Source organism: Scyliorhinus canicula, chromosome 3, assembly GCF_902713615.1.
Source record: "Scyliorhinus canicula chromosome 3, sScyCan1.1, whole genome shotgun sequence".
In the NCBI taxonomy this organism is placed as follows: domain Eukaryota; kingdom Metazoa; phylum Chordata; class Chondrichthyes; order Carcharhiniformes; family Scyliorhinidae; genus Scyliorhinus; species Scyliorhinus canicula.
Window position 1 is genome coordinate 198580517 of NC_052148.1, and position 25586 is coordinate 198606102.

The 25586-nt window shown below is 46.8% G+C and overlaps 1 protein-coding gene across 5 annotated transcripts in view; it reads left to right on the top strand.

Moving 5' to 3' along the window:
• The window catches only part of dclk2a (doublecortin-like kinase 2a), a 463722-nt gene that overhangs the window by 259054 nt on the left and 179082 nt on the right, over positions 1-25586 (top strand). For all 5 annotated transcript variants that reach the window (XM_038791969.1, XM_038791970.1, XM_038791972.1 and 2 more), the window contains exon 3: positions 8541-8643. In XM_038791969.1, coding sequence (XP_038647897.1) covers positions 8541-8643 — 103 coding nt within the window. The remainder of the gene's footprint in view (positions 1-8540; positions 8644-25586) is intronic.

The following is a 25586-nucleotide window of genomic DNA, read 5'->3' on the forward strand; positions in this document are numbered from 1 at the left end:
TAACCAATCAGAGTGTGCTTCTGCCATTCTCAAATAGGGAATAGATTGCAGCTGTGTGTTAATGATATTGAAATGAGATTAGTTGCCTGCAGGCTCCTGACAGACTGCTGCTGTGAATGTAATTTAGAGGAAATGAGGAAAAAAAGATCCTGCTGCAGAAAACTATCCTCGCCTACCCTAAAGACTGGATAGCAACATAAGCCCAGATTTTGCTTGAAAAAAAATAATGAACCTAATTTGCTGGGCAAATAGGTAGAAATTTTCCTGAAATCTTCAGTTCAATTCACAAATATCTTGCCGGAGAGAGAAAGTTGATGATGGCAGGGAGAGAGCAACAGGGCATCTGGCGAACAATAGAATCGACGGCATATCTACTTAACCATAGAGACTGAAGGAGCGAGAAAATATGCAGAGCAAGGATTGAGGAAACAAAAGAGAGTGTGCATGGGATTGGATAGAGAGAGAGGCGTGGGGAGTGGCAGCAGAGGGGATCGGAAAGGAATAATGTGACTTTTAAAAAAACAAATCAAGTTTGGCATTTTGAAAATCTTCAATAATTTACTTCTTGAGGGAATGAGACTACATTTTCTGGGCCAGAGAGTTTGACTGGAGGTATTTAATGATTATTACCGTGTGTTGAGTTTAATAGCCAATTACTGTGCAAATGCAGCAACTTCATGAAAATCAAAGGGCGTTCAAGGACAAGGTGCCATTTGTGCAAAACTAACAACAGAGCGACACAAATTGCCAGCAACTCATGGCGTCACAATTCACAGAGCATGTTTTCCTTGCCACACATTGCTGGCTGATTTGCCCATAGTGGCGTTTGTTGGTCATGCTATTATTTCCTTCGGCAAGTGCTGGTCCATTATGTGCATTTTTCAATATGTATTTGGAAAATGTTTCACTCAAAATGTGTTAGAAAATCCTGATTAATTTATAGTTTGATCTGGGCAGCAGGGTGGCCTAGTGGTTAGCACAACCGCCTCACGGCGCTGAGGTCCCAGGTTCGATCCCGGCTCTAGGTCACTGTCTGTGTGGAGTTTGCACATTCTCCCCGTGTTTGCGTGGGTTTCGCCCCCACAACCCAAAAATGTGCAGAGTAGGTGGATTGGCCACGCTAAATTGCCCCTTAATTGGAAAAAATAATTGGGTAATCTAAATTTAAAAAAAAAAAAAAAATTTATAGTTTGATCAAAATTCAAATCAAAATTAAGATATCTAAGATTATAATTTCCATGGCGCTCTCCCAATCTTCTGTCACAACTTCGGAGGGAGATGGATGGAACCCTTGAAGTCAAGAAGTAAATAGCAAAATAAAGTAGATTCCCCCTACGACTAGCATAGCTGGGAATGACAGCTTGTCATGTGGAAAAGTCTAGGTGTAAAAAATGTTTGCACAAGCACACAGGTCAAAGGATATTTGAAGCAGCCTGTCTTTAGTTTTCCGAATCTATTTTCTCCATTCCCCTGCTTCCTGTAATTCTTTCCCAGAACGACTGTAAGAAAAGGGAGGGAGGTGCTTAAAATATTCACAATCACTGGAGAAAAGGTAGTAGGCTGACAAGTCCCCTGGACCCGATGATCTGCATCTTAGAGTCATAAACAAAGTGGCTGCGGAGATAGTGGAAGCATTTGCTATAATCTTCCAAAATATCCCGGATTCCAGAAAGGTCCAGCATATTGGAACACTGCAAATATTTCCCCAGGTCCAGACTTGAAGAATCTCTTTGATCACCTCCTCCTTCTCCCTTCTAAGGGTTTTGATTTGATTTGATTTATTATTGTCACAGGTATAAGTATACAGTGAAAAGTATTGTTTCTTGCATGCTCTACAAACAATGCTTACCGTACATAGGGAAGGAAGGAGAGACTGCAGGATATAATGTTACAGTTATAGCAAGGTGTAGAGAAAAGAGCAACTTCATACGAGGTAGATCCATTCAAAAGCCTGATGGCAGTAGGGAAGAAGCTGTTCTTGAGTCGGTTGGTACGTGACCTCAAACTTTGCTATCTTTTTCCTGACGGAAGAAGGTAGAAGAAAGTATGTCCTGAGTGCGTGGGGTCCTTAATTATGCTGGCTGCCTTTCTGAGGCAGTGGAAATTATAGATAGAGTCAATGGATGGGAGGCTGGTTTGCCTGATGGACTGGGCTACATTCACGACCTTTTGTAGTTGAATGAAAAATGAATGAAAATCTTCCTGCGGTCTTAGGCAGAGCAGGCTCCATACCAAGCTGTGGTACAACCAGAAATAATGCTTTCTATGGTGCATCTGTAGAAGTTGGTGAAGGTCATAGCTGACATGCCAAATTACCTTAGTCTTCTGAGAAAGTAGAGTCATTGGTGGGCTTTCTTAACTCTAGTGTTGTCATGGGGGGACCGGGATAGGCTGTTGGTGATTTGTACACCTAAAAACTTGAAGCTCTCGACCCTTTCTACTTCATTCCCATTGATGTAGACAGGGGCATGTTCTCCACTACGCTTCCTGAAGTCGATGACAATCTCTTTCGTTTTGTTGACAGTGAGGGACAGATTCTCTATCTGATTCCTGTACTCTGTCTCGTCATTGTTGGAAATGCAACCCACTACGGTGGTGTCATCAGAAAATTTGCAAATCGAGTTGGAGGGGAATTTGGCCACACAGTCCGAGGTGTATAAGGAGTATAGTAGGGGGCTGAGGACACAGCCTTGTGGGGCACCGGTGTTGAGGATGATTGTGGAGGAGGTGTTGTTGCCTATCTTTACTGATTGTGCCTGTGGGTTAGAAAGTTTAGGATTCAGTCGCAGAGAGAGGAGCCAAGGCCAAGGCCACGGAGTTTGGAGATGAGTTTCATAGGAATGATGGTGTTGAAGGCTGAGCTGTAGTCGATAAATGGAGTCTGACATAGGTGTCTTTGTTATCTAGGTGTTCCAGGGTAGAGTGCAGGGCCATGGAGATGGCGTCTTCTCTGGACCTGTTGTAACAGTAGGCGAACTGTAGTGGATCAAGGCAATCCGGGAGGCTGGAGTTGATTTGTGCCATGACTAACCTTTTGAAGCACTTCATGATGATGGATGTCAGAGCCACTGGACGATAGTCATTAAGGCACACTGCTTGACTTTTTTTCGGTACAGGGATTATGGTCCTCTTCTTAAAGCAGACAGGGACCTCAGATTGTTGTAAGGAGAGGTTGAAGATGTCAGCGAATACCCCCGCCAGCTGATCCGCGCAAGACCCGAGTGCTCGTCCGGATACCCCATCCGGGCCAGTGGCTTTCCGTGGGTTGACCTCCGAGAAGGCTGCTCTGACGTCTGCTGTGGTGATCTCAGATACAAGTTCATCTGAGGCCTCTGGGGTGAAGGGCTCGCTCTCGCTGACCTCTTGCTCAAAGCGGGCATAGAATGCGTTGAGCTCGTTGAATGGGTGGTCTTGAGGCCCCTTGTTTCTCTCCTTCTGTCCACCCTCAGTGCTAATGCCACCAATGTTTCATCCCTCACTTTGGAACCCTCTCTGTCTGCCCTAGTATTCAATTTTCTGATGTTTTAAATTGCAGGAATTTTCTTCAGTACAGCTTTTCTCTTTAAGAAGAGGGCAGCCTGCCTTTACAAAGAAATTGTTGGCTGTACCATGTGGTTTGCAAACAATGCTGCCTGACTCCCTCTGCTGAGTGGAAAGGCAGTGTTTCGGAGAGAGGAACAGTCTGGGAACCTCACTGAAATCATTTGGATGAATCTGTTTCATCAGGTTGTTGCTGACCTTGATCTGAAAGGTGTGGGCAGGTCGAAAATCACGAATCCCCATTGGGAAAAACAGGGCTCTCGAATCCTTAGCCTTATTTTTCTGAAAAACATTTAAGTCACCATTTCCCTCAAGAACAAGGAGTGCATTTATCAGGGTGCCTAACCCAAAGCTAATGGGCAACCTAATGGTTATGGTAGCCTAATCTTTACATTCATTTTATTTATAGAGACACACATCACAAGCATGCATATGTACAACCATAACTTCAGTCTGTTTCTTTATTCAGTTAATGCCCACCATCTGCATACGGTTAAAAACAAATGCAAGTAGCATTTTGTTTTGTGTCACTAGGATTGCATTTTCTGAATGTAGAGCTGAACCCCACCTATTCTGACCCAAGATGTTCGGCTAATTTGGCAAAAGCGGAGGACTATCTAATGCCTGTAGAGCTGTTTTGGAGTTTAAATCACACAGCATCAATATGCTTCTGCTGCTTCTCCATATCTGATGAGTTTTAGACACTGACTTTCAAGGTTACCTGGAGTTTAGTATGAAGGATGTCTTCACCATTAGCAAGTCTTTCCTTCTACCAGTGAATCAGGTTGCTGAGGCTCAGGTTTAAGATTAGCAAGTCTACCAGAGGGTAATTGGCTCATTCCAATCTCCCTTTACCAACTAAGCTTTCAACACGATTCTGCTTGGGAAAATAGACACTATTTAGTCAGCTGACAAGTGGAAAATGTGGTTTTGTCCTTAATAGGAAATTAGATAGGAAAGTAAGTTGTGAGGAGGATACAAAGTGTCTGCAAAGGAATATAGATAGGTTAAATGCGTGGGCACAAAATTGCCAAATGAGAGTATGATGTGAGAAAATGTGACCTCCTTCACTTTGGTAGGAGGAATAGAAAAGAAGTATGCTATTTAGATGGAGAGAGACTGCAGAATCCTTCAATACAGAGGGATCTGTGTGTCCTTGTACACAAATCACAAAAGGTTAGCATGCAGGCACAGTAAGTATTAGGAAGTGAATTGAATGTTGGCCTTTATTGCAGGTGGGATAGAGTATAAAAGTGGGGAAGTCTTGCTAACTGTATAGGGCATTGGTGAAGCCACACTTAAGAGTACCATCTCCAGTTTTGGTCTCTGTATGTACGGAGGAATACACCTCCATTAGAAGCAGTTCAGAGAATGCTCCTGAGGCTGCTTCCTGGGTTGAAGGAGTTACCTTATGAAACATCTTACAGAGTGGATGCTGAGAGGATGTTTCCCCTTGTGGGGGAATCTAGAACTAGGGTGAAAAGTTTAAAAGTAAGTGGTCTCCTAATTAAGGCTGAGATCAGGAGGAATTTCTTCTCTGAGTATCGTTAGTCTTTACTATCCCAGAGAACAGTGGAGATGGGGGGTCATTGAATATATTGAAGACTGAGTTAGATAGATTTTTGATTTATGAGGGAGTTGAGGGTAATGTGGAGGGTTGTGACTGCAAGGGTTCTGGTTAGATCATTTGCCCCCAGTTATAGGTGCTGAAGTTAGGGGTACTGGACTGAACATCCCCCTTGTGGGGTAAGTGGCGCAGAGGGAGCACAGAAGAGAGACCATGTTGTTTGCAGAGGGAGAGGAAGGGGGAAAGGGCTCCTGACAGGAGGCGTTATCCACCCTGCATCTTCCAGGAGCATTGCCCTTGCCTTAACCTAAGCCAGGAACGCTGTTCTTTCTGCTCAAAAGACTCTTCATAGACTCAGGTGGCATGGTGGAAAGGTGGCCACCAGGGACCGGGTTCAATTCTGTTCTTGAGTGACTGTGAAGCTTGCACTTTCTTCCCGTGTCTGCGTGAGTTTACTCCAGGTTCTCTGGTTTCCTCCCACAGTCTAAAGATGTAAGGTAAAAGGTAACAGTAATGTCACCATAGTCCCAGATGAGCATAGACTACTTTTCGTATAAGGGGGAGAGCTAACTGGTGGCGATCTAACCTGAGGATCACCTCACCTCAGACGAGGGGCAAGGTTGAGAAGGCGGGGCCTTCATGAATAACCTCAGCCAGTACAGGAATTGAACCCGCACTGCTGGCCTTGCTGAAAGATGTGCAGGTTAGATGGATTGGCCATGCTAAATGCCCCATAAAGGTTGGGTGGGGATAGGGTGGAGGCATGAACCTAGGTAGCGTCCTCTTTTGGAGAGTCAGTGCAGACTCAAAGGGCTGAATGGCCTCCTACTGCATTGCAGGGATTCTCTGATTCTTCACCAACCACTTCTAGCACTAGCCGCAGCAGACCTACACTTCTCTTCAGACTGGCTTTAATCTCACATGAATTTGGGCCCTGCCCTAAGTATGCAGCCAGTCAGCAGTGTGTTTCTTGCTGGACTGCATGTCATTGTCATTTTGGGCAGCAACGTGATGTGTGTTTGCTGTCTACATCGGAATGAACAGATGTAAGTTAATCGTGCACAACGATTCCTGTATTTGTTATTGGGCCTTCTCCAATTCTCTCCCCCAGTGGGTCTACTGTTGATTGGTGTATTGAACAGCAAAACTGATCATAAAATGTGAGTGTATTGCCTGATCCAGTGGTAACAGAATTGACACGTATTAGAACCTATTAAATAGTAATTGCGCCAGATGGGAATGCACCACTTCAAAAGCAACTACTTGTCTCTCGACAACAAGCCCCAACTGATTTAAAATCATTTCCAGTATTTTCACTATACAAAGTCTTGTTTACCAATCAATGTTAAACATTGCCGATCTCCACTCCAATCCTCTATCAAATTGTTAGCACTGTTGCTTCACAGCGCCAAGTTCCGAGGTTCAATTCCCAGCTTGGGTCACTCTCTGTGCAGAGTCTGCACGTTCTCCCTGTGTCTGCGAGGGTTTCCTCCGGGTGCTCCGGTCACCTCCCACAAGTCCCGAAAGATGTGCTGTTAGGTAATTTGGACATTCTGAATTCTCCCTCAGTGTACCCAAATAAGCGCCGGAATGTGGCGACTAGGGGCTTTTTACAGTAACTTCATTGCAGTGTTAATGTGAGCCTACTTGTGACAATAAAGATTGTTATAAAAAAGTTGTTTCCAGATACTTATCTTCTGTACAATCCTGCCCATGGCCTATCTGAGGCCCTATGACCCAGCTCACTCCACAGTGCCCTTCTGAATTTGGACTATGTTGTATCCCATTCTCTTTATTCCACCATTGGTATCAAAGCTTTCTACAATGATGACTCTGCAGTCAGAATTCTCTTCCACCTTCCACCTCTCCACACTAAAATGCCTTTTAAAGTCATTCCTTCCTTTGATTACTCATCTTGACTTTCTCTGACTTTTCTGCTGGCTCCCCTGTCTGCCTCTCTTGTTAAAATATTTTTATTAACATTTTTCAATTAATAATATACAAACTAGAAAAAATAAATAGTTGTGCGGGTTCACCCCCACAACCCAAAAAGATATGCAGGGTAGGTGATTGGCCACACTAAATTGCCCCTTAATTGGAAAAAAAAGAATTGGGTACTCTAAATTAAAAAATAAATAAATAAATAAACAAATGTACATACATCAACCATGAAAAATAGAACAACCCCTCACAAAACCTAAATCCTCCCCACCCCATAAAAACTAACGACGAGCAATTCCTTGAAACAAACAATAAAAGGGCTGCCATCTCCAGAGAATCCCTCGGTTGCTCCCCACATGGTCTACTTAACTTTCTCGAGGTATAAGATCTCCATCAGATCCCCCAGCCACACCAAGCCACACCAGCAATACTGGCCTCCGGGCAATCAGCGAGGCGAAGGCCAGGACATTGGCTCTTGTGCCCGTCTGCAACTCTGGCGAGTGTGACACCCCAAAGGATAGGGCTTCAGCTCAATCTTATGAATCGCTGACATGGTGCTAAAGAAGGAGACCCAAAAATCCATATGCTTGGGACAAGACCAGAACATGTGCGCGTGGTTAGCCAGAGCCCCCTGAACAGCGCTCGCGCCTGTCGTCCATCCCTTAAAAAAAAAGCGACTCATTTTGGACTTTGCAGGTGTGCCCTTTGTCAGGTTTGAATTGAAATTGGATCAAACCAAGTCTTGTTCACGAGAACGTGGAGTTCACTTTGCAAAGGGCCTCACTCCAACCCTTATCATCCAAAATGGGCCCCAAATACCCCTGTCTGCCTCTTTGAGAGACAAAATGGAACATTTGGCCATATTGAGGGTGCCGTGTATATAATCATTGAATCCCTACTGTACAGAAGGAGGCCATTCAGCCCATCTGCACCAACCCTCTGAAAGAACGCCAGTCTCCCCCCCCCCCCCCCCCCCCCCCCACATAACCTTTGGACACTAAGGAGCAATTTTGCATGGCCAATCCACCTAACCTGCACATCTTTGGGCTTTGGGAGGAAACCGGAGCACCCGGAGGAAACCCATGCAGATACTGGTAGAATCTGCAAACTCCACACACCCAAGGTAGGAATTGAACCCGGGTCCCTGGCGCTGGGAGACAGCAGTGCTAACCACTGTATCACCTTGCCGCCCTGTAAGTGTAAGATATTGTCATAACTGATCATTTGAAAAACCTATTGAGTAAAGATCTGCGTGATTAAAACAACAATAAAATGGCTTCAGCTGGGAGACTTTTCTCACCGTGGCCTCCTTTGCTGCTTCCAGTGTTGACTGGTGAAGAATTAAAATGAGTAGCTCCTTTTGTCCTTTGAATTGCATTTCCTTTGAGCAATCCTGGCTCTTATAGTTAACATTATCCTATTTTGTGTATTGAGGCACTTTTTAATGCAATTTGTCCAACAGATGATTACTGTTGAATATTTTCTCTTTCAGATCATTTGCCTGCAGGATTTCTTTGGGGACGATGATGTCTTTGTTGCATGTGGTCCGGAAAAGTATCGCTACGCCCAGGATGACTTTTTGCTGGACAGTAGTGGTAAGAATCTGTGGCTCCTTCTGTGTATGATTCACGCTGAATCTCTCTCTTCTCCAAGTGACGTGATTTCCTTTGGCTGCATAATTATACTGATTGTTTTTTGGTTTTTTAAAAATATTTTTATTCTCCACTTTCACATTTTCTTCAGAATTTACACCCCACCAACAAACAGTAAACGGTAACGAATACAATGTCAATCCCCCTACCAACAACAACGATCCCATCTTCCCACCCCCCCCCCCCCCCCCAAACAACGGCCTGCATGACAATATAAGCATCAAATAAAACTAAACCTCCCAAGGAGGAAAAAAGGAATCAGGAATCGCCCGTGGTCACCGTTGACATATATAGTCCACACACCTCCCCTCTCCCCCGTAATATTCAATGCCATCCAATCCCCGAAAGAGTACCATGAATTGTAGAGACCCCACCCCCCTCCCAGACTCCTCCCCTCCACTTCCTCTTGTAAACTCCTCCCCCCAACCTCAGTTCCTTCCCCAAGCTTTTCACCCTGGCTAGACTCACCGAAACCTGTTCTGCCAGGCTCCGATGGCCGCAGCCCCTCCCCCCACCTCACTCCCGTTCACTAGCCGGCTTAAACCGGCCAGCATGGGGGCTCCCGCCCGGGTCTGCTTCCCCTTTGCCTGGTCCCAGGAAAACCAAGAAATCCCCTTTAGCACACAACCCCAGCATACACACCCAAGCCCCAAAGAACCATCATTGCAAATGAAAGTCCCCTCTCTTCCCTTGTCCAAATATATACAGCGTTAACTCATTTAGTACATACACCAACATGCAGTGAAAAAAATAAAGTTTCATGAGGTACATCGATTCACGACCCACTCTCAGTCCCATTTTTCAATTCTGCCACAGTCTTTCTGCCTTCGTGAACTCCTCCGCCGCTTCTGCCGTCCCAAAATAAAAGTCCTTAGATTTGTCGGTCACCCTCAACTTAGCTGGATATACTATGCCGCACTGCACCTTACTGATGTGCAGTGCCTTCTTCACCCAGCTGAAGGTAGCCCGCCTCCTCGCCAGCTCCTCCGTAAAGTCCTGGTATATGCGTATACCAGCTCCAGCCCACTGCACCACCCGCTTCTGCTTTGCCCAGCTCAGGATCTTCTCCTTTGCGCTGTACCTACGGAAACACACAGTTACTACTCTTGGCGGCTCACTCGACTTTGGTATAGGCCTCCACGACCGATGAGCCCGATCCAGTTCGTATCGAGAGGGATCGTTCCCCTCTCCCAATAGCTCCGCCAACATCGTGGCAAAGTACTCCGTCATCCTCGGGCCTTCCACCCCTTCGGGCAGACCCACGATCTTCAGATTCTGCCACCTGGATCTGTTTTCCAGGTCTTCCATTTTGGCTCGCAGACCCTTGTTGGTCTCTGTCACCCTCCGCAACTCCTTCCACCATCGAGGTGAGTTGATCACTGTGCTGCGATAATGCCTCTTCCGCTTCCTTCAGTGTCTCACCTTGCTCCTGCACCTCCGCCGCTGCGCTTGATACCACCGCCCTCACCGGGGCAATCCCCTCCTCCATCAGCACTTTCAATCCCGCCCCCATCTCCTTCTTCATCGCTTCCATGTGATTTGTGAACTGTTTTTCAAGTTCCACAACCATCACTTTGGTCATTTCTTCTGCTGAGCGATGCGGCCTCCCCGGTGCTCCAGCCTCCGCTTTCCTTACAGTTCCTGCGCTGACTTTTCCACTCACCGGCGGACTTTCATTAACCCCCTTTTTCACGTCCGTTTTTTTCCCAAGCTTGGACATTTCTCCTCCCTGTGCCTTCTTACAGCTTTTTCAGCCTCCGTTGCCCGTGGGACCGGACGTTAAAACCCCAAAATTTCTATTCCCGAGCGGGAGCCCTCCAAGGTGCTACTGCTTTCCGCCCGCCATCACCGGAAGTCATACTGATTGTTTTATTCAAAGTTCTGATAACCTGTGTGAATTGTTCCTTACAAAATTGTTACTTGCATTCGAACCAAATTACATTTATTAACTCTTAAATTCTTCAAAATCTTGCTGTTAAAACATATTCAAATGAATCCCTTTACATCTTTCACCTCAGTTTATGTCTGTCCAAAGAGTTTATTTAGACCACAGCACTTATCTTAAATTGTTTGAAGCAGGTCCCACAATAAATAACTGGTCTCTGCTGAGTCAGCTAATCTTGATGTTGGCAGCAGGTTTGTTGCCTCTATGCTGCTTGATGGAGAGGATAAGACAGCCAGGGTTCCTTGTCAAGACCTTTATCCAGAGCCCCAGCTAGAACTCTATCACATCGGATTTTCCAATTGCCATTATCTAATTTCAAATAAGTGGTTCAACAACAGTTAAAATGACACTCACCAAAATCTTAAGCCTGATTTTATGGGCTGGCATAAAGATGTCATATGAGGAACAGTTGAGGATCTGGGTCTGTACTCATTAGCTTTTAGAAGGAAGAGGGGGGATCTTTTTGAAACTTACAGGATAATGCGAGGCCTGGATAGAGTGAACGTGGAGAGGATGTTTCAACCAGTAGGAAAAACTAGATCCAGAGGGCACAATCTGGAATTTCTTCAACCAAAAGGTGGTGAATCTGTGGAACTCTTTGCCAGCTGTGGAGACCAAATCACTGAGTGCCTTTAATACAGAGATAGATAGGTTTTTGATTAATAAGGGGATATGGGGTTATGGGGAGAAGGCAGGAGAATGGGGATGAGAAGAATGTCAGCCATGATTGAATGGCGGAGCAGACTCGATGGACCGATTGGCCTAATTCTGCTCCTATGTCTTTATGGTCTTATAATGGTGGCCTAAGCCATTTTAATTCCAGGCTACATTACCATCCGGCGTAGCTGAACATCACCAGCACCTATTGGGAATGGTAAGGCCCTCAGGTTGGAGTCTCAATTCTAGCAGCAGGAAGTGGCTTCCACTGTCAGAGAACCATGGGAATGGTCTCGGAGGGGTGGTGATCTGGAGGTGAACACAAGCAACGAGATGTAGAGGGAGACACTGGGCGGAGCAGGTCCAAACTTTCCTTGTGAACCTCTGAAGAAGATTCCTGCTTTTGCTCATCCTCAAGAAAAGATAAAAGAGAAAATGAAAATTCAATTTACTTGGGTTTCTTGTGACTGCAGTCATCCTTCACTTGTGATTGCGGAGCTCGGCTGCCCTATAGTTAAATCATATTGGACAAAAGCAAAATATTACAGCTGCTGGAAATCTAAAATAAGAACAGAAAATGCTGGAAATGCTCAACAGGTCCGCACCATCTGTGCCTGAGAGAAACACAATTAATGCTTCAGGTCAATGACCTTGAATCAGAAAAGAGTCTATATCGACCTGCAACATTGAGCTGAATTTTACAGGGGTGTGTATTGCTCATCAGCGACCATCTCTTCCTTCTGCCAGAAGAAAGATCAACTTTAAGTAAGGCTTCATTCACCACAACAATAACCCACTGACGGTGGCCTTAACTACCTCAGAGTGGGCTTTCATCTCTCAGTGAAAAGAAGTCCTACCCTTGAGAGCTGCCAGCCAATTCAGTTGGCCAATAGCTTTGCAGTCCCAGCAGCATTAGAACTCACAGTAGCGACTACTGCTGGGACTGTAAGGTGGCCCACAAACAAATGTCAGGCATGCCGAATATGGTGGGTCTGAGGTTTCTTGAGCCGGGAGGGATTGGGAATCCTAGAGAGTGATGGGGGGGGGGCATGGATTTTGGAGGCCAGACAATGAGGCACAGATGGGGGGTGCAATCTTAGGGGATGCCTCTGACGCGCACAGAGCAAGGGGGGGGAGGACTGTAAAATCCCCTCATTAACTCTGTTTCCCTTCACAGATGCTGCCTGATTTGCTGAGTATTTACAATATTTTCTGTTTTCATTTAAAATCATTTTGGAGTCTGAATGATGTAATCAGATCTCCCAATATGTAACTATTGATGAGGCATCTGTGACAAGTGTGTTAGAAGCAGTGGAGTTAAATGATGGCAAGTGAGGACAGATCACAAAAACACTAACTTTGCTGGAGGTTAAAATTGGGACTCTAATGTTTTCCTTTGTAGTTAATTCAAAGTTGCTCTGCTCTGATGCGATTTAAATCTGTTTTATTGTAACAGCCTTTATTTTATATGATCTCTGAAATAAACTGACTCTTTTAACAATTTGGCTGGTAACTATTTTTGGCGTAAACTGGGTATTTTGTGACAGCTTATCAGAGCAAGAAACTGCGCTCGTTAACATCCATTTTGTGGGTGCTACAAGTGCCCTAAGAACTCCAAAAAGCATTCATGTTACACACGCAAATTTTGTGAGGTGAATCACACCAGATGCCATTTTGATGGGGGCATTAGTGTGCATACAGTCAACGTCTACTGGAGTGCACAGAGCTGAAAATCATGGCATCAATCAATATTCAACACTGATTTTGCGCCAGCTATGCTATTTGAAGCTCAGTTTTCCAACCAATGCCCCCTCTCAACTCCACACAGCGAAACATGCATTGAGCAGCAGAAAGGGTGGTCCGTCGCACTATTTAAAGACATCAAAACCACTTAAAGTTAGTTGCTGGTTGATTTCTTCGGGCTGCTGCTACAATTCTACATGTGTCTGTTGCTTTCTGGAGTAATATAAAACTCTACGAGTAACAGTGTGGCCGGTGCTAAACCAGTTCCCCCCAAACATGGGTGGACCAGTAGATATTCCCCATGGGATACAGCATGATTTGGAGATTGAACATAGACCATGCCAAAGAGGACACGCTTTAGCAGAGGGAGGAGGGGGAAATGAGTTCTCAGCAAGGGAGCATAGCCACCCAATGTGTCTAGAGAACAACCTGAGCTTCAGCAAGAATTGGGCAGGATTTACCGGCTGTTCACTATGGTAGCATAGTGGTTAGCACAGTTGCTTCACAGCTCCAGCGTCCCAGGTTCGATTCCCGGCTTGGGTCACTGTCTGTGCGCCGTTTGCACTTTCATCCCGTGTCTGCATGGGTTTCCTCAGGGTGCTCCGGTTTCCTCCCACAGTTCAAAGATGTGTAGATTAGGCGGATTGGCCTGCTAAATTGCCCTTAGTGTCAAAAATGTTTAGGTGGGGTTACTGGGTTGCGGGGATGGGGTGGAGGTGTGGGCTTAGGTAAAGTGCTCTTTCCAAGGACCGGTACAGACTTGATGGGCCGAATGGCCTTCTGCACCTTAAATTCTATGAAATTCACGCCAGTGGGAAATTCCGGTCCCACGCTAGCGCACGGGTTTCCTGGCAACGAGGGTGCTATCAACAGGAAATCAGTTGACAACGGTGAGACTGGTAGATCTCTGCGGGCTGGTGGGAAAATCTCACCCAAAGTGTGCAAAAATCTGTGCTTCAGTAAAGAGGTCTTCACTGGAATCTGCTACCTGCTGCAGCTACAACTACAATTACAAAGTATGGCAAGGGCTGCATTGCCAGTGATTTTACAATGAATTTTTAGGTGAGTACCTTCTTCCAGGTTGTAACTGGAAATATTTGCAGCATCTCTGCTGTTTGACACCCCACTGTTGTGTAAGGGAGGCCACTGAGACACCTCCACTCAATGAGAGCGAACTACATCTAATCCTCTCTTACCAGACACAAGCAGGTGGCGAGAGATTACTCTTTTGCTAAGATTTCAGGCTTCCCTGATGCCATTGACTACGCAGACATCACTTTGTGGACACCGCACATTAGTCCTTCCCTGCTCCAGAATAGAAAGAGTTTTGCTCTTTCAACATCCAGCTAGTGTGCAGTCATAAGCAGTGAGTCATGCAGACCAATGTGTGGTGTCCTGACAGCAATCATGATGACCCCATTCTGCAGAAATCTGCTGGGCTGGTTGCATTTTGAATCACCACAGGAAAACAGAGAATGGCTCCTAGGAGACTGGGGTTATCCGCAGACCACATGGCTAATGATTCAAGTGCACAACCCATGCACATGTGTGCAATATGTGTAGAATGGAAGCCATGCTGCCACCTGAAATGTAATAGCAGAGATCGCTGGGGTGCTAAAGTAATGGGTGACATTTTCTGCTCTGGAGGAGCCCTGTAATACTTGGCAGAATGGGTATCAGGATTCTTGATGGTCTGCTGCACATGGCATAATATCAGCATCATGAGGGAACAGATCTTGAACCCTGCTTTAGGACAAACTGCTGGGGAACAGAAGCATGAAGATGAGGAAAAGAAAGAGAGGCGGCAACCGAGACAGCCTCTTTGTGCCAGGCCAGAACTCACCAAAGTGCAATATCAGTAACCACAGCCTCACTTCCCATTCACCAACAGTCCCACTTTCCTCTGTCACCAACCATTGTCCTTATGGTCACAATGTAAAAATAAAGGCCATCACTAATTAAGCAATCCAAACCAAATTTAGAAATGAACTAAGGCCACATGGCATACAAAAGTAAACTATCATCACTTTCCTGTCTTCTGTGTGCCTTTGTCTATCCTAATACTGCCTAATGGCTGGTGGAAGGCTGCTGATTTTCTAAGGATAGCCTCTTAGTATGACCCCAAACAGCTCTGCATCTTGATGGTTCAGCTTCAGATTGTAGTATCTCAGCAGGGGGGCAGCAGTGGGCTGGCTGTCTAAAAGGCAATAGCAAGAGCACTGGTAGAGTGGCAAAGTGGGAGGAAGAAGCTGTCCTCCTGAGAGAAGACAACAGGTTTGTCTTCAATGAAGTTACTGCAACTCATTTGGGGTGGTGCCTTGACAATCCTGGTAATCCGTTGCAGGACTGATGCTGGACTTCATTGAACCCCTTTCTACACTATTCCACAGCCATGATGGCAGCAAACTGACCTTGCATAGCAGCGGTCTGAGCTTCCACTGCAACACTCAGTTGTTTGGTGGCTTCTATTTATGCTGCAATGGAAGCAGCAACTTTTGCCATCAGAGGATGCAACATGGCTGGGCCCACAAGTGTGCAAATGGAGTTGGCCACCGGTTCCATGCTGGAAAGGCTAGACTCCGAGCACTGCACAAGGCCCTGTGCCAAACTGATGCAGCATTTGCCCATGCTCGTTGAACTTAACCATTGGCTTTCTGATAGGATTCCCACTGCACCAAGCATTTCATTGTGCCTAACAATCAACCTACTTGCTGGAATTTTTGACGCTTGAAAAGGTCAAATTTGAATCGAGGGGAAGGATGGAGGGGTTCTACAATTCATGGGCGTTATTCATTATGGACTTCCGAGAATTGGATCACATTGAACATTAGGGGGGTTCGGGGCTGGGAGTGTTGAGGGGAGGGGGACTGTATGTGCCAATGGTGACTATGGGTGATTCCTGATTTCTTTTTATCATTTGTTTATGTTAACATGCTGTGGTTTGGTGGGAGGATGGGATTGTTGTTATTGATATGGGGATTGACATTACATTCGTTAATGATTATTATTTATTGTTGGGTGTAAATTTGGGAGAAAATGTGAAAAAGGAGGAGAATAAAAAATATTTTAAAAAACAATCAACCCGCTTTTATAAACCACTTCCCTGTTGACGTCCTCTTCTGAGTCATCTGTAGTGGATCTCCTGGGCAACCTCGCCCTCTGTCAAGTTGGCAGTACGTTATCTTTGGCTCCTGCCCAGGCTACAGGCCACTCGTATCTGGTGTCTCATCATGTACAGATCCCACCTGTGCTAGTCTTTAAATCACATGCAGTGTCAGTATTGTGTGATGGCTGCAAGAGTTCTTCATCATCACTGTCTTCTAGATCTTTCACCCTTGGTTGACCAGGTTGCACTTGGGTATCTGTAACGAGAAAAGTTATCATGAGGAGAAGGGAGAGTAAGAGGTGACTTCTCAGAGGAGGGAGTGGGAAGATGGATTAGGTGTGAGGATACTGTCACGTTCAGTGGTTTTGAGCCAAGCCGTTGCTCACGATCTCAGCAATGACTGTCCCAGTAATGGACAATGCCGTCTCCACCATGTGGGGTTAGGACATGCTGGTGCATCTGTCACCCTGTGAGCCTGATCTGTTGCCTCCAGTTGTGTGGCACATTCTTCTGCAAAAGATAAGGAAGCGTATTGTGAGTGTGTCATGAAATTGTTTGGATGTTGTGGCTATCATGCTTGAATAGTTGACAGTATATGCAAGCTGTGAGATGTTGAGTGTGAGATTTTCGGCAATGCTGTTTTTGTGAGAGTAAGGTGAAGTATGTGAATATTAGTTTTGAGACCTGCTTGATAAAGATTATTAATAGGTGAATGATGGGGTATGGTAATTTGAGCAGTACGTTAGGCTGGTACAGTTGGCAGGATATAGCATTTAAAGATGCAATCACTAAGCTTGTCAGGTAATTTAATTTCTTGACACATCCAGGTTCACGGGGCTTGACTCCGACCATTGACTGCCACAGCTGTCTGCTCCCACAACCTTTTGACCATAAGCCGTAAGTGTTTCCTGGCCTCTTCTGGTTACAGGACACCTCTCCTACTTCCCACCTCTTTCACCAAGATCTCTAGTGCAGTATTGGAATCCTTGCAGCCCACTGTCTCGCATGTTGTGCCATTCTTCATTGTTTTCAAGGTCAGATTGACTTCCTACACAATAGCCAGCACCTGCTCTAACCCCATTGCACCTCTGGTTTAAGAGATGCAGGCTACCTCTAACTGGTGCTGTGCTGCCTGCTAATGCATGGGACCAATTAACAGAGTGGTAAGTGCAGGCTGCCCGTCGCAATCATTCAAATGAGCAAGGCACCATGACGTTGATGCGCTGGCCATATTACGATCAATGGACACAGGTAAATCGCCTGATTTCAGGGGTTTTCCTATTTAGCTCTTCTGCATTTCTTGGCTAAAAGAATGATAGTACGTTTCTATTTGTGGCCTAAATTTATGTGAGTGTCAAAAGAATCCCATTAGATGAATTAAGAAGTTCATACTCATATTGAGATTCCAATACTGTGAATCATTTTACCTAGACTGCTGTAATAGCTATATAATGATAAATTATAAAGAACAGAAAAGCAGATAGAATATGAAGACAAATTCATCCTGATATCAGAAAAAGTAATAACATTTAATAAGCTTTAATATTTTTTTACCTTTGTTGATCTAATGTCACGTATCAGATTTTTTTCTACATATTTTTAAAATCCGGTAAATAGCACTGATGATCTTTGTGCTAAGATGTCAGCTGTGCTTGAGATGGTAGGAGTCTTGCTTTCAGAGTCCGAAAGTTGCTATGGATTCATGTTTCATCTCAGCACTTCACTTAGACCGTAAGAAATAGGAACAGGAGTAGGCCATTCAGCCCTTTGAGCCTGCTCTGCCATTTCAGAAGATGATGGCTGATCTCACACTGACTCAGTCCACTTTCCTGCCTTCTCTCCATAACCTTTTTTTTTTTAAATGTTTTTTTTATTGAGTTTTCATATTTTATATATGACAAATTACAAGTTATTAGAGAGAGAGAAAAAAAAAAAGGAAAACACAAAAATGTAACATGAATATTTACAGGTAAGCATCTTCATAACAATAATTGTGGCCGCCCCCTTTAGCCAGCATACATATTTTACATTCCCCAATATGGCCGAGGCACATGTTTATAGACATTTGTTTATAGTTTGGTTTTGGGCCTTGGCTTGCCATCAAACCCCCATACCGAGCCCGTAGCCCCCCCCCCCCCTCTCCCCGGCTACCTTCCCCCGATTCCCGCCCATTTTCCCCTGGTTCTTGGCCACCCGACTATTCTTCCTCATGTACGTTGGCCACAAACAGGTCCCGGAACAGTTGCATGAATGGCTCCCACGTTCTGTGGAAGCCGTCGTCCGACCCTCGGATGGCGAATTTGATTTTCTCCATTTGGAGAGATTCCGAGAGGTCGGACAGCCAGTCTGAGCTCTGGGTGGTGCTGCTGACCGCCAGCCAAACAGGATTCTACGGCGGGCGATCAGGGAGGCAAAGGCAAGGGCGTCCGCCCTCCTCCCCAGGAATAGATCTGGCTGGTCTGAAACCCCGAAGACCGCCACTATCGGGCATGGCTCCACCCTCACCCCCACCACTTTGGACATAGCCTCGAAGAAGGCTGTCCAGTACTCCACAAGTCTGGGGCACGACCAGAACATGTGGGCGTGGTTGGCCGGGCCTCTTTGGCACCGCTCACATCTGTCCTCCACCTCCGGGAAGAACCTACTCATACGGTTTCTCGTTAAGTGGGCTCTATGTACCACTTTTAGTTGCGTCAGGCTGAGCCTTGCGCACGTGGAGGTGGAGTTGACCCTATGCAGTGCTTCGCTCCAGAGTCCCCACCCTATCTCCATCCCCAGGTCGTCCTCCCATTTCCTTCTTGTTGCGTCCAGTACGGTGTCGTCCCTGTCTACCAGTCGGTCATACATGTCACTACAGTTCCCTTTCTCTAGGATACTTGCGTCCAGTAGGTCTTCCAATAGTGTCGGTCGTGGCGGTTGTGGGTACGTCCTTGTCTCCTTTCGTAGGAAGTTTTTGAGCTGCAGGTACCGTAGCTCGTTCCCCCCAGCTAGCTGAAATTTCTCTGTCAGTTCGTCCAGTGTTGCGATCCTGTCGTCCGTGTATAGGTCCCTGACTGTCAGTGTCCCCCCGTCCTGCCTCCACCTTTTGAAGGTGGCGTCGGTCAGTGCTGGTTTGAACCTATAGTTGTTGCAGATGGGAGCCTTGTCCGACATTTTGTACAGGCCAAATTGCTGCCGCAGTTGGTTCCAGGATTGGAGGGTGGCTGTCACCACTGGGCTGGTGGAGTGTTTTTTGGGTGGGGATGGGAGTGCTGCCGTGGCGAGGGCCCGGAGGGAGGTTCCCATGCAGGAGGCCTCCTCCGCACGCACCCACTCGGCTTCTGGCTCCTGGATCCATCCCCTTACTCGCTCGGCTGTTGCCGCCCAGTGGTAGAATTGTAGATTCGGGAGGGCTAGCCCCCCCCTGGATTTTGTTTTTTGTATGACCTTCTTTGGGATCCTAGCATTTTTACCCCCCCCATACGAACGCCATGATATGTTTGTCCAGCGCTTTGAAAAAGGCCTTGGGGATGTAGATCGGAATGGATCTAAACAGGAAAAGGAACCTGGGCAGTACGTTCATTTTGATCGTCTGGACTCTCCCCGCGAGGGAGAGCGGTAGTGTGTTCCATCTTTGCAGGTCCTTTTTAACTTCCTCCGTCAGGCTGGTGAGGTTCCATTTGTGGATCCCTTTCCAGTCATGGGCTATTTGGATCCCCAGGTAGCGGAATTTATTTCGGGCTTGTTTGAACGGCAGGCCCTTTAGTGCTGCCCCCCCCCCCCCCCCCCCCCCCCCCCCCCCCCCCCCCCCCCCCTTGCGGGTGTACTGGGAAGATCTCACTTTTGCTCATGTTGAGTTTGTAGCCCGAGAAGGCTCCAAACTCTTTCAGGAGCGCTATGATTCCGTCCATGCTGCTTTGTGGGTCCGAGATATAGAGGAGCAGATCATCCGCATAGAGTGAGACTCTGTGCTCTCTACCTCCCCTTCGGATCCACCTCCAATTTTTTGCTGCCCTGAGCGCGATTGCTAGCGGTTCGATTGCTAGTGCGAACAGCAGCGGGGACAGTGGGCATCCTTGTCTGGTGCCCCTGTGCAGCTGGAAGTATTGGGAGTTGGTATTGTTGGTCCGTACACTCGCCATGGGAGCGTTGTATAGGAGCTTTACCCAAGAGGTGAACCCTGTTCCAAGCCCGAACCGCTCCAGTACCTCTATGAGGTATTTCCATTTGACTCTGTCGAAGGCCTTTTCTGCGTCCAGGGAGACGATCACCTCTTGTGTTCTCTCCCCGGAGGGGGTCATTATCACGTTCAGCAGGCGCCTGATGTTCGCGGTAAGCTGTCTACCTTTGACGAAGCCCGTCTGGTCCTCTGTGACCACCTCAGGTACACAGTCTTCTAGCCTTTTGGCTAGGATTTTGGCCAGTATTTTGGCGTCTGCGTTCAGCAGAGATATGGGTCTGTATGACCCACATTCCGTTGGGTCTTTGTCTTTCTTAGGTATCAGCGAGATTGAGGCCTGTGCTAACGTGGGTGGCAGTGTGCCCCTAGCTAGCGAGTCTGTCAACATCTCCCGCAGGTGCGGGGCCAGCGCTGTCACGAATTTTTTGTAGAAGTCCGCCAGGAATCCGTCCGGTCCCGGCGCCTTCCCCGTCTGCATGGAGCTAATGCTCTCCATGATCTCTCCCAGTGCTAGTGGTGCTTCCAGATCCCATTTTCTGCCCTCTCCCACGACTGGTATGTCCAGTCCATCAAGAAACCGGTTCATCCCAGCCTTCCCCGTTGGGGGCTCCGAGGTGTATAGCTCTTAGTAGAAGGCCTTGAAGGTTTCGTTAATCCTCTCTGGTTCTGTTTCCCACGTGCCTCTGGTACCTCTGATTTGCGCAATTTCCCTGCTGGCTGCCTGCTTTCTCAGCTGGTGTGCCAACAGGCGGCTGGCTTTGTCTCCGTGTTCGTACAGGGCCCCGCGTGCCTGGCGGAGTTGGTGTACTGCTTTCCTGGTGGAGAGCAGGTCAAAGTTCCTTTGTAATTCTTTTCTCTCCGCCAGGAGCTCTACGGTCGGGGCCTCGGAGTATTTACGGTCTACCTCCAGTATGGAGTCGACCAGCTTCTGCCTAGCCACCCTTTCCTCCCTATCTCTTTGCGCTTTGTAGGCAATGATTTCCCCTCTTAGTACGGCCTTAAGCGCTTCCCAGAACGTGGAGGATGAGACCTCCCCGTTTTGGTTGTTCTCCGTGTATTCCGCTATGGCCCGCGCTATCCTTTCGCTGAAGGCCTTGTCAGCTAGTAAGGCACCGTACAGCCTCCATGTGGGGCGCTGGGCCCTTCCCGTCTCCAGCCGCACGTCCATGTAGTGTGGGGCGTGGTCTGATATTACAATTGCGGAATATTCCTCTCCATAACCTTTAATACCACTACTGATTAAAAACCTATCAATCTCAGCCTTGAAAATGTTCAAGGACCCGACCTCCACCAGCTTACTGGGGTAAAGAATTCCAAAGATTCACCAATCTTTGAGAAAATAAATTCTTCCTCAACCCCATCATAAATGATGTGGAGATGCCGGCGTTGGACTGGGGTGAGCACAGTAAGAAGTCTTACAACACCAGGTTAAAGTCCAACAGGTTTGTTTCGAATCACTAGCTTTCAGAGCACTGCTCCTTCGTCAGGTGATTCACCTGAGGAAGGAGCAGTGCTCCGAAAGCTAGTGTTTGAAACAAACATGTTGGACTTTAAGCTGGTGTTGTAAGACTTCTTGCTATCATAAATGACCACCCCCTTATTCAGTGACTATGCCCTCTGGTCCTTCACTCTCCCATGAGTGGAAACGTCCCCATAAGAATTTTATATGGGTGCGATTTAACTCACAGAAAAGTCTGTTCTGGGCGCTTTCTGATGGCACTTTTATTTAAGCCCCCAGTGGTGAATACTCCACCGAGGCCGCACTTAACACATATTCTGCTCCAATGCTGACGCCCGGATCTCTTGGCCCGCCAAAGCAATGCTCAGATCTCCCAAACTCACTCTTGGGGGTCCTCAAGCTCCCCCACACCCCACCACATACCAACAGGGTACCCCCAGGCCCGATCCCTGGCCTGGCACTCTGGCAGTGCCCCTGCCAGCTTGTCAGTACCACATGGACGCCAGGGCAGTGCCCAGGGTGGCACTGCTGGGGTGCCAGCCTAGCCCGGAGACTGACCGCCTGGGAACATCAATCTCTGGAGAGACCCCCCTAAGTGACGTTCTGCCTGGTCCCCGTTTGTGGGGAGAAGTGCTGAACGGCACGCGGCAGGGGGTCACCTCCGCGAAGCCAATAGATGTCAGGTGGCCGTTTGATCCGGCAGCAATATAGCAAGTGAGCTTTTAAGCTCTTTTAATTATGCGAGTCTGGTTCCTGTCCATTGTGGGTGGGATCCAGATCACAACCTCTCACAAGATCTCGTTAGATCCCGCAAGGTGTATTCACCATCGGGAATTAATCTATTGTTTGTTTCCCGTTCCAATTCCGGCAGGGCGCAGCTGGTAAATCATGCCCTATGTTTCAACCATATCATCTGTCGTGTTTCTGAACTCCAATAAGGACAGACCCACTCTGTTTAATCTGGTAAATTTACCCTGAAACATTAGGATAAGTCCTAAAAACCCAGGAATGCACATTATTTGATTTGAAAAGCAGCTTACTGAATTTTTGCCTAAATGTTTTTCCTGAGATTTTCTTTGAGGTAATGATTCCTTTTTTAAAAGTATATTAACGTTTTACATTTTAGAGAATGGTGCAACAAAATTATAAAATAATACATCGCCATAAGCAAGGAACAAAAAAAACAGCTCAGTATGCATGAGTATAGAGAGAGAGAAAGGATATCAGCATTATAACTGGCTTGATACAATCATTAGACGTAAGTAGGTCTCCACCAGAGACCGAGGGAGAAACATGATGCGGCCACGAGAAACACGGTAAAATGGTGCATACCCTCCCACGCTGCATCAGCCCACAATTGCTATGAGAAATCAGGATAAATTTTCCACGTCATGTTCGGGTGCGTACCAACAGACATCTCCCTCATCTCTAGCTGCACCAACAAACCACCACAGCCTCTTCTCTTCGGATACCAGACCCATCAGCATCCATGTAGGAGCCAAGCATGGATTCTTCATACCTGCCTTTACTAAAGCAAAGAAAATAAGCTAAAACTCCAGTTCTAAGGGGAATTACATATGTACCACGCAACGCAACTTAACCCCAAACTAAGGCCCAGCGCAGAACCAACATCATTCCACACTATTATTCAGAGAGAACTGGCAGCAATATGTTCGGATTATGTTCAAACCTTCACAGCCTCCCAAAAAAGGAAGAAAAAGCTCAAACTTCTAGAACTAATCCACAGGATAATAAGGGGTCAAGTCTCAAACCAGGTCCATATTTTCCTGGCGCATGCCGAGCAGCCAGCAATGAAGAAGAGAACAGGTCACTCAAACAACGAAAAGGCGCCCCACCCCCAGGGGGAACAGTCTATCTATCCACCAAGCATAGGACTCGGCTCATCCCCAGGCCCCCATGCACCGAAGAAACAAAACCCAACCGCCCACTAACTTTTTAAAAATAAATTTCGACTACCCAATTCATTTTTTCCAATGAAAGGGCAATTTAGCATGGCCAATCCACCTACCTTGCACGTCTTTGGGTTGTGGGGGCGAAAGCCACGCAGACACGGGGAGAATGTGCAAACTTCACACGGACAGTGACCCAGAGGCGGGATCAAACCTGGGGCCTCAGCGCCGTGAGGCAGCAGGGCTAACCCACTGCACCACCGTGCTGCCCAACCTTTCACTAACTTGATAGAGATTTTCGAGGAGGTCACAAAGATGATTGATGCAGGTAGGGCAGTGGATGTTGTCTATCTGGATTTCAGTAAGGCCTTTGACAAGGTCCCTCATAGCAGACTGGTACAAAAGATGAAGTCACACAGGATCAGAGGTGAGCTGGCAAGATGGATACAGAACTGGCTAGGTCATAGAAGGCAGAGAGTAGCAATGGAAGGGTGCTTTTCTGATTGGAGGGCTGTGCCTAGTGGTGTTTCACAGGGATCAGTGCTGGGACCTTTGCTGTTCGTAGTATATATAAATGATTTGGAGGAAAATGTAACTCGTCTGACTAGTAAGTTTGCAGACAACACAAAGGTTGGTAGAATTTGGCAGCACGGTAGCATTGTGGATAGCACAATTGCTTTACAGCTCCAGGATCCCAGGTTCGATTTCCGGCTTGGGTCACTGACTGTGCGGTGTCTGCACATTCTCCCCGTATGTGCGTGGGTTTCCTCCGGGTGCTCGGGTTTCCTCCCACAGTCCAAAATGTGCAGATTAGGTGGATTGGCCAGGCTAAATTGCCCTTAGTGTCCAAAATTGCCCTTAGTGGTGGGTGGGGTTACTAGGTTATGGGCATAGGGTAGAAGTGTGGACTTGAGTAGGATGCTCTTTCCAAGAGCCAGGGAACCTTCTCCAAACCATCAGACTCTATGGGCCGAGTGGCCTCCTTCTCCACTGTAAATTCTATGATTCTATGAGTGATGTGTCAACTGGCTCAGAATGACCGTCATCACAGAAAGGATACCAAATGCAATCCCTCGCCCCAACAACCCAGTTTTAACCAAAAAAAATCAAAAGAAGCTTGAGGAGCAAAGAAAGGCCTGAAGAAAAAAACACAATGGATCAAAATATGGTAGACCTATTCTTCTGGTCAGTGGTGGAGTAGGAGTGACAAGATGAGTTGGGATGCTTTGTGGTGAAGCACAATTCCAGCGAGCCATGTTCCCTTTTTATCATGAACTGGAGATGGACCCCTTGAGATCTGACACAGTTTAACTGGGGCTGGTTTAGCACACTGGACTAAATCGCTGGCTTTTAAAGCAGACCAAGGCAGGCCAGCAGCACGGTTCAATTCCCTTGCCAGCCTCCCCGAACGGGCGTCGGAATGTGGCGACTAGGGGCTTTTCACAGTAACTTCATTGAAGCCTACTTGTGACAATAAGTGATTTTCATTTCATTTTCATTTCATTCAATTTGCATCAACTGCAGCAACAGATGGCTGGACTGATTCAAGACACGGAACAGCATTGTTACCTGTGTGATAAGTGGTGACGGAGCTGCGGTTATGGCAGCAAATATGACGGATGATGAGCTCCAAAATGGTCTTGATCATGTTTTGAACAGTATGTGCCATGAAACATTTTTATCCAGATGAAACCGAACTGCTTTACCATCTTTTGCCAGACCGCTTTTCGGTGTTGAAATGTGAAGCATGTAGTGGTGGAAAGCAGAGGACGAAATGTGTCATTGCTGCGGTCTGCACCAGCATAGATGGCAATGAAACGCTTCTGCTTCTTGTGATAGGCAAGTCCAAGAAACTACATTGCTTCATGAATGTACTTTTCAAGCAGTATGAGTCTAACAAAACTGCC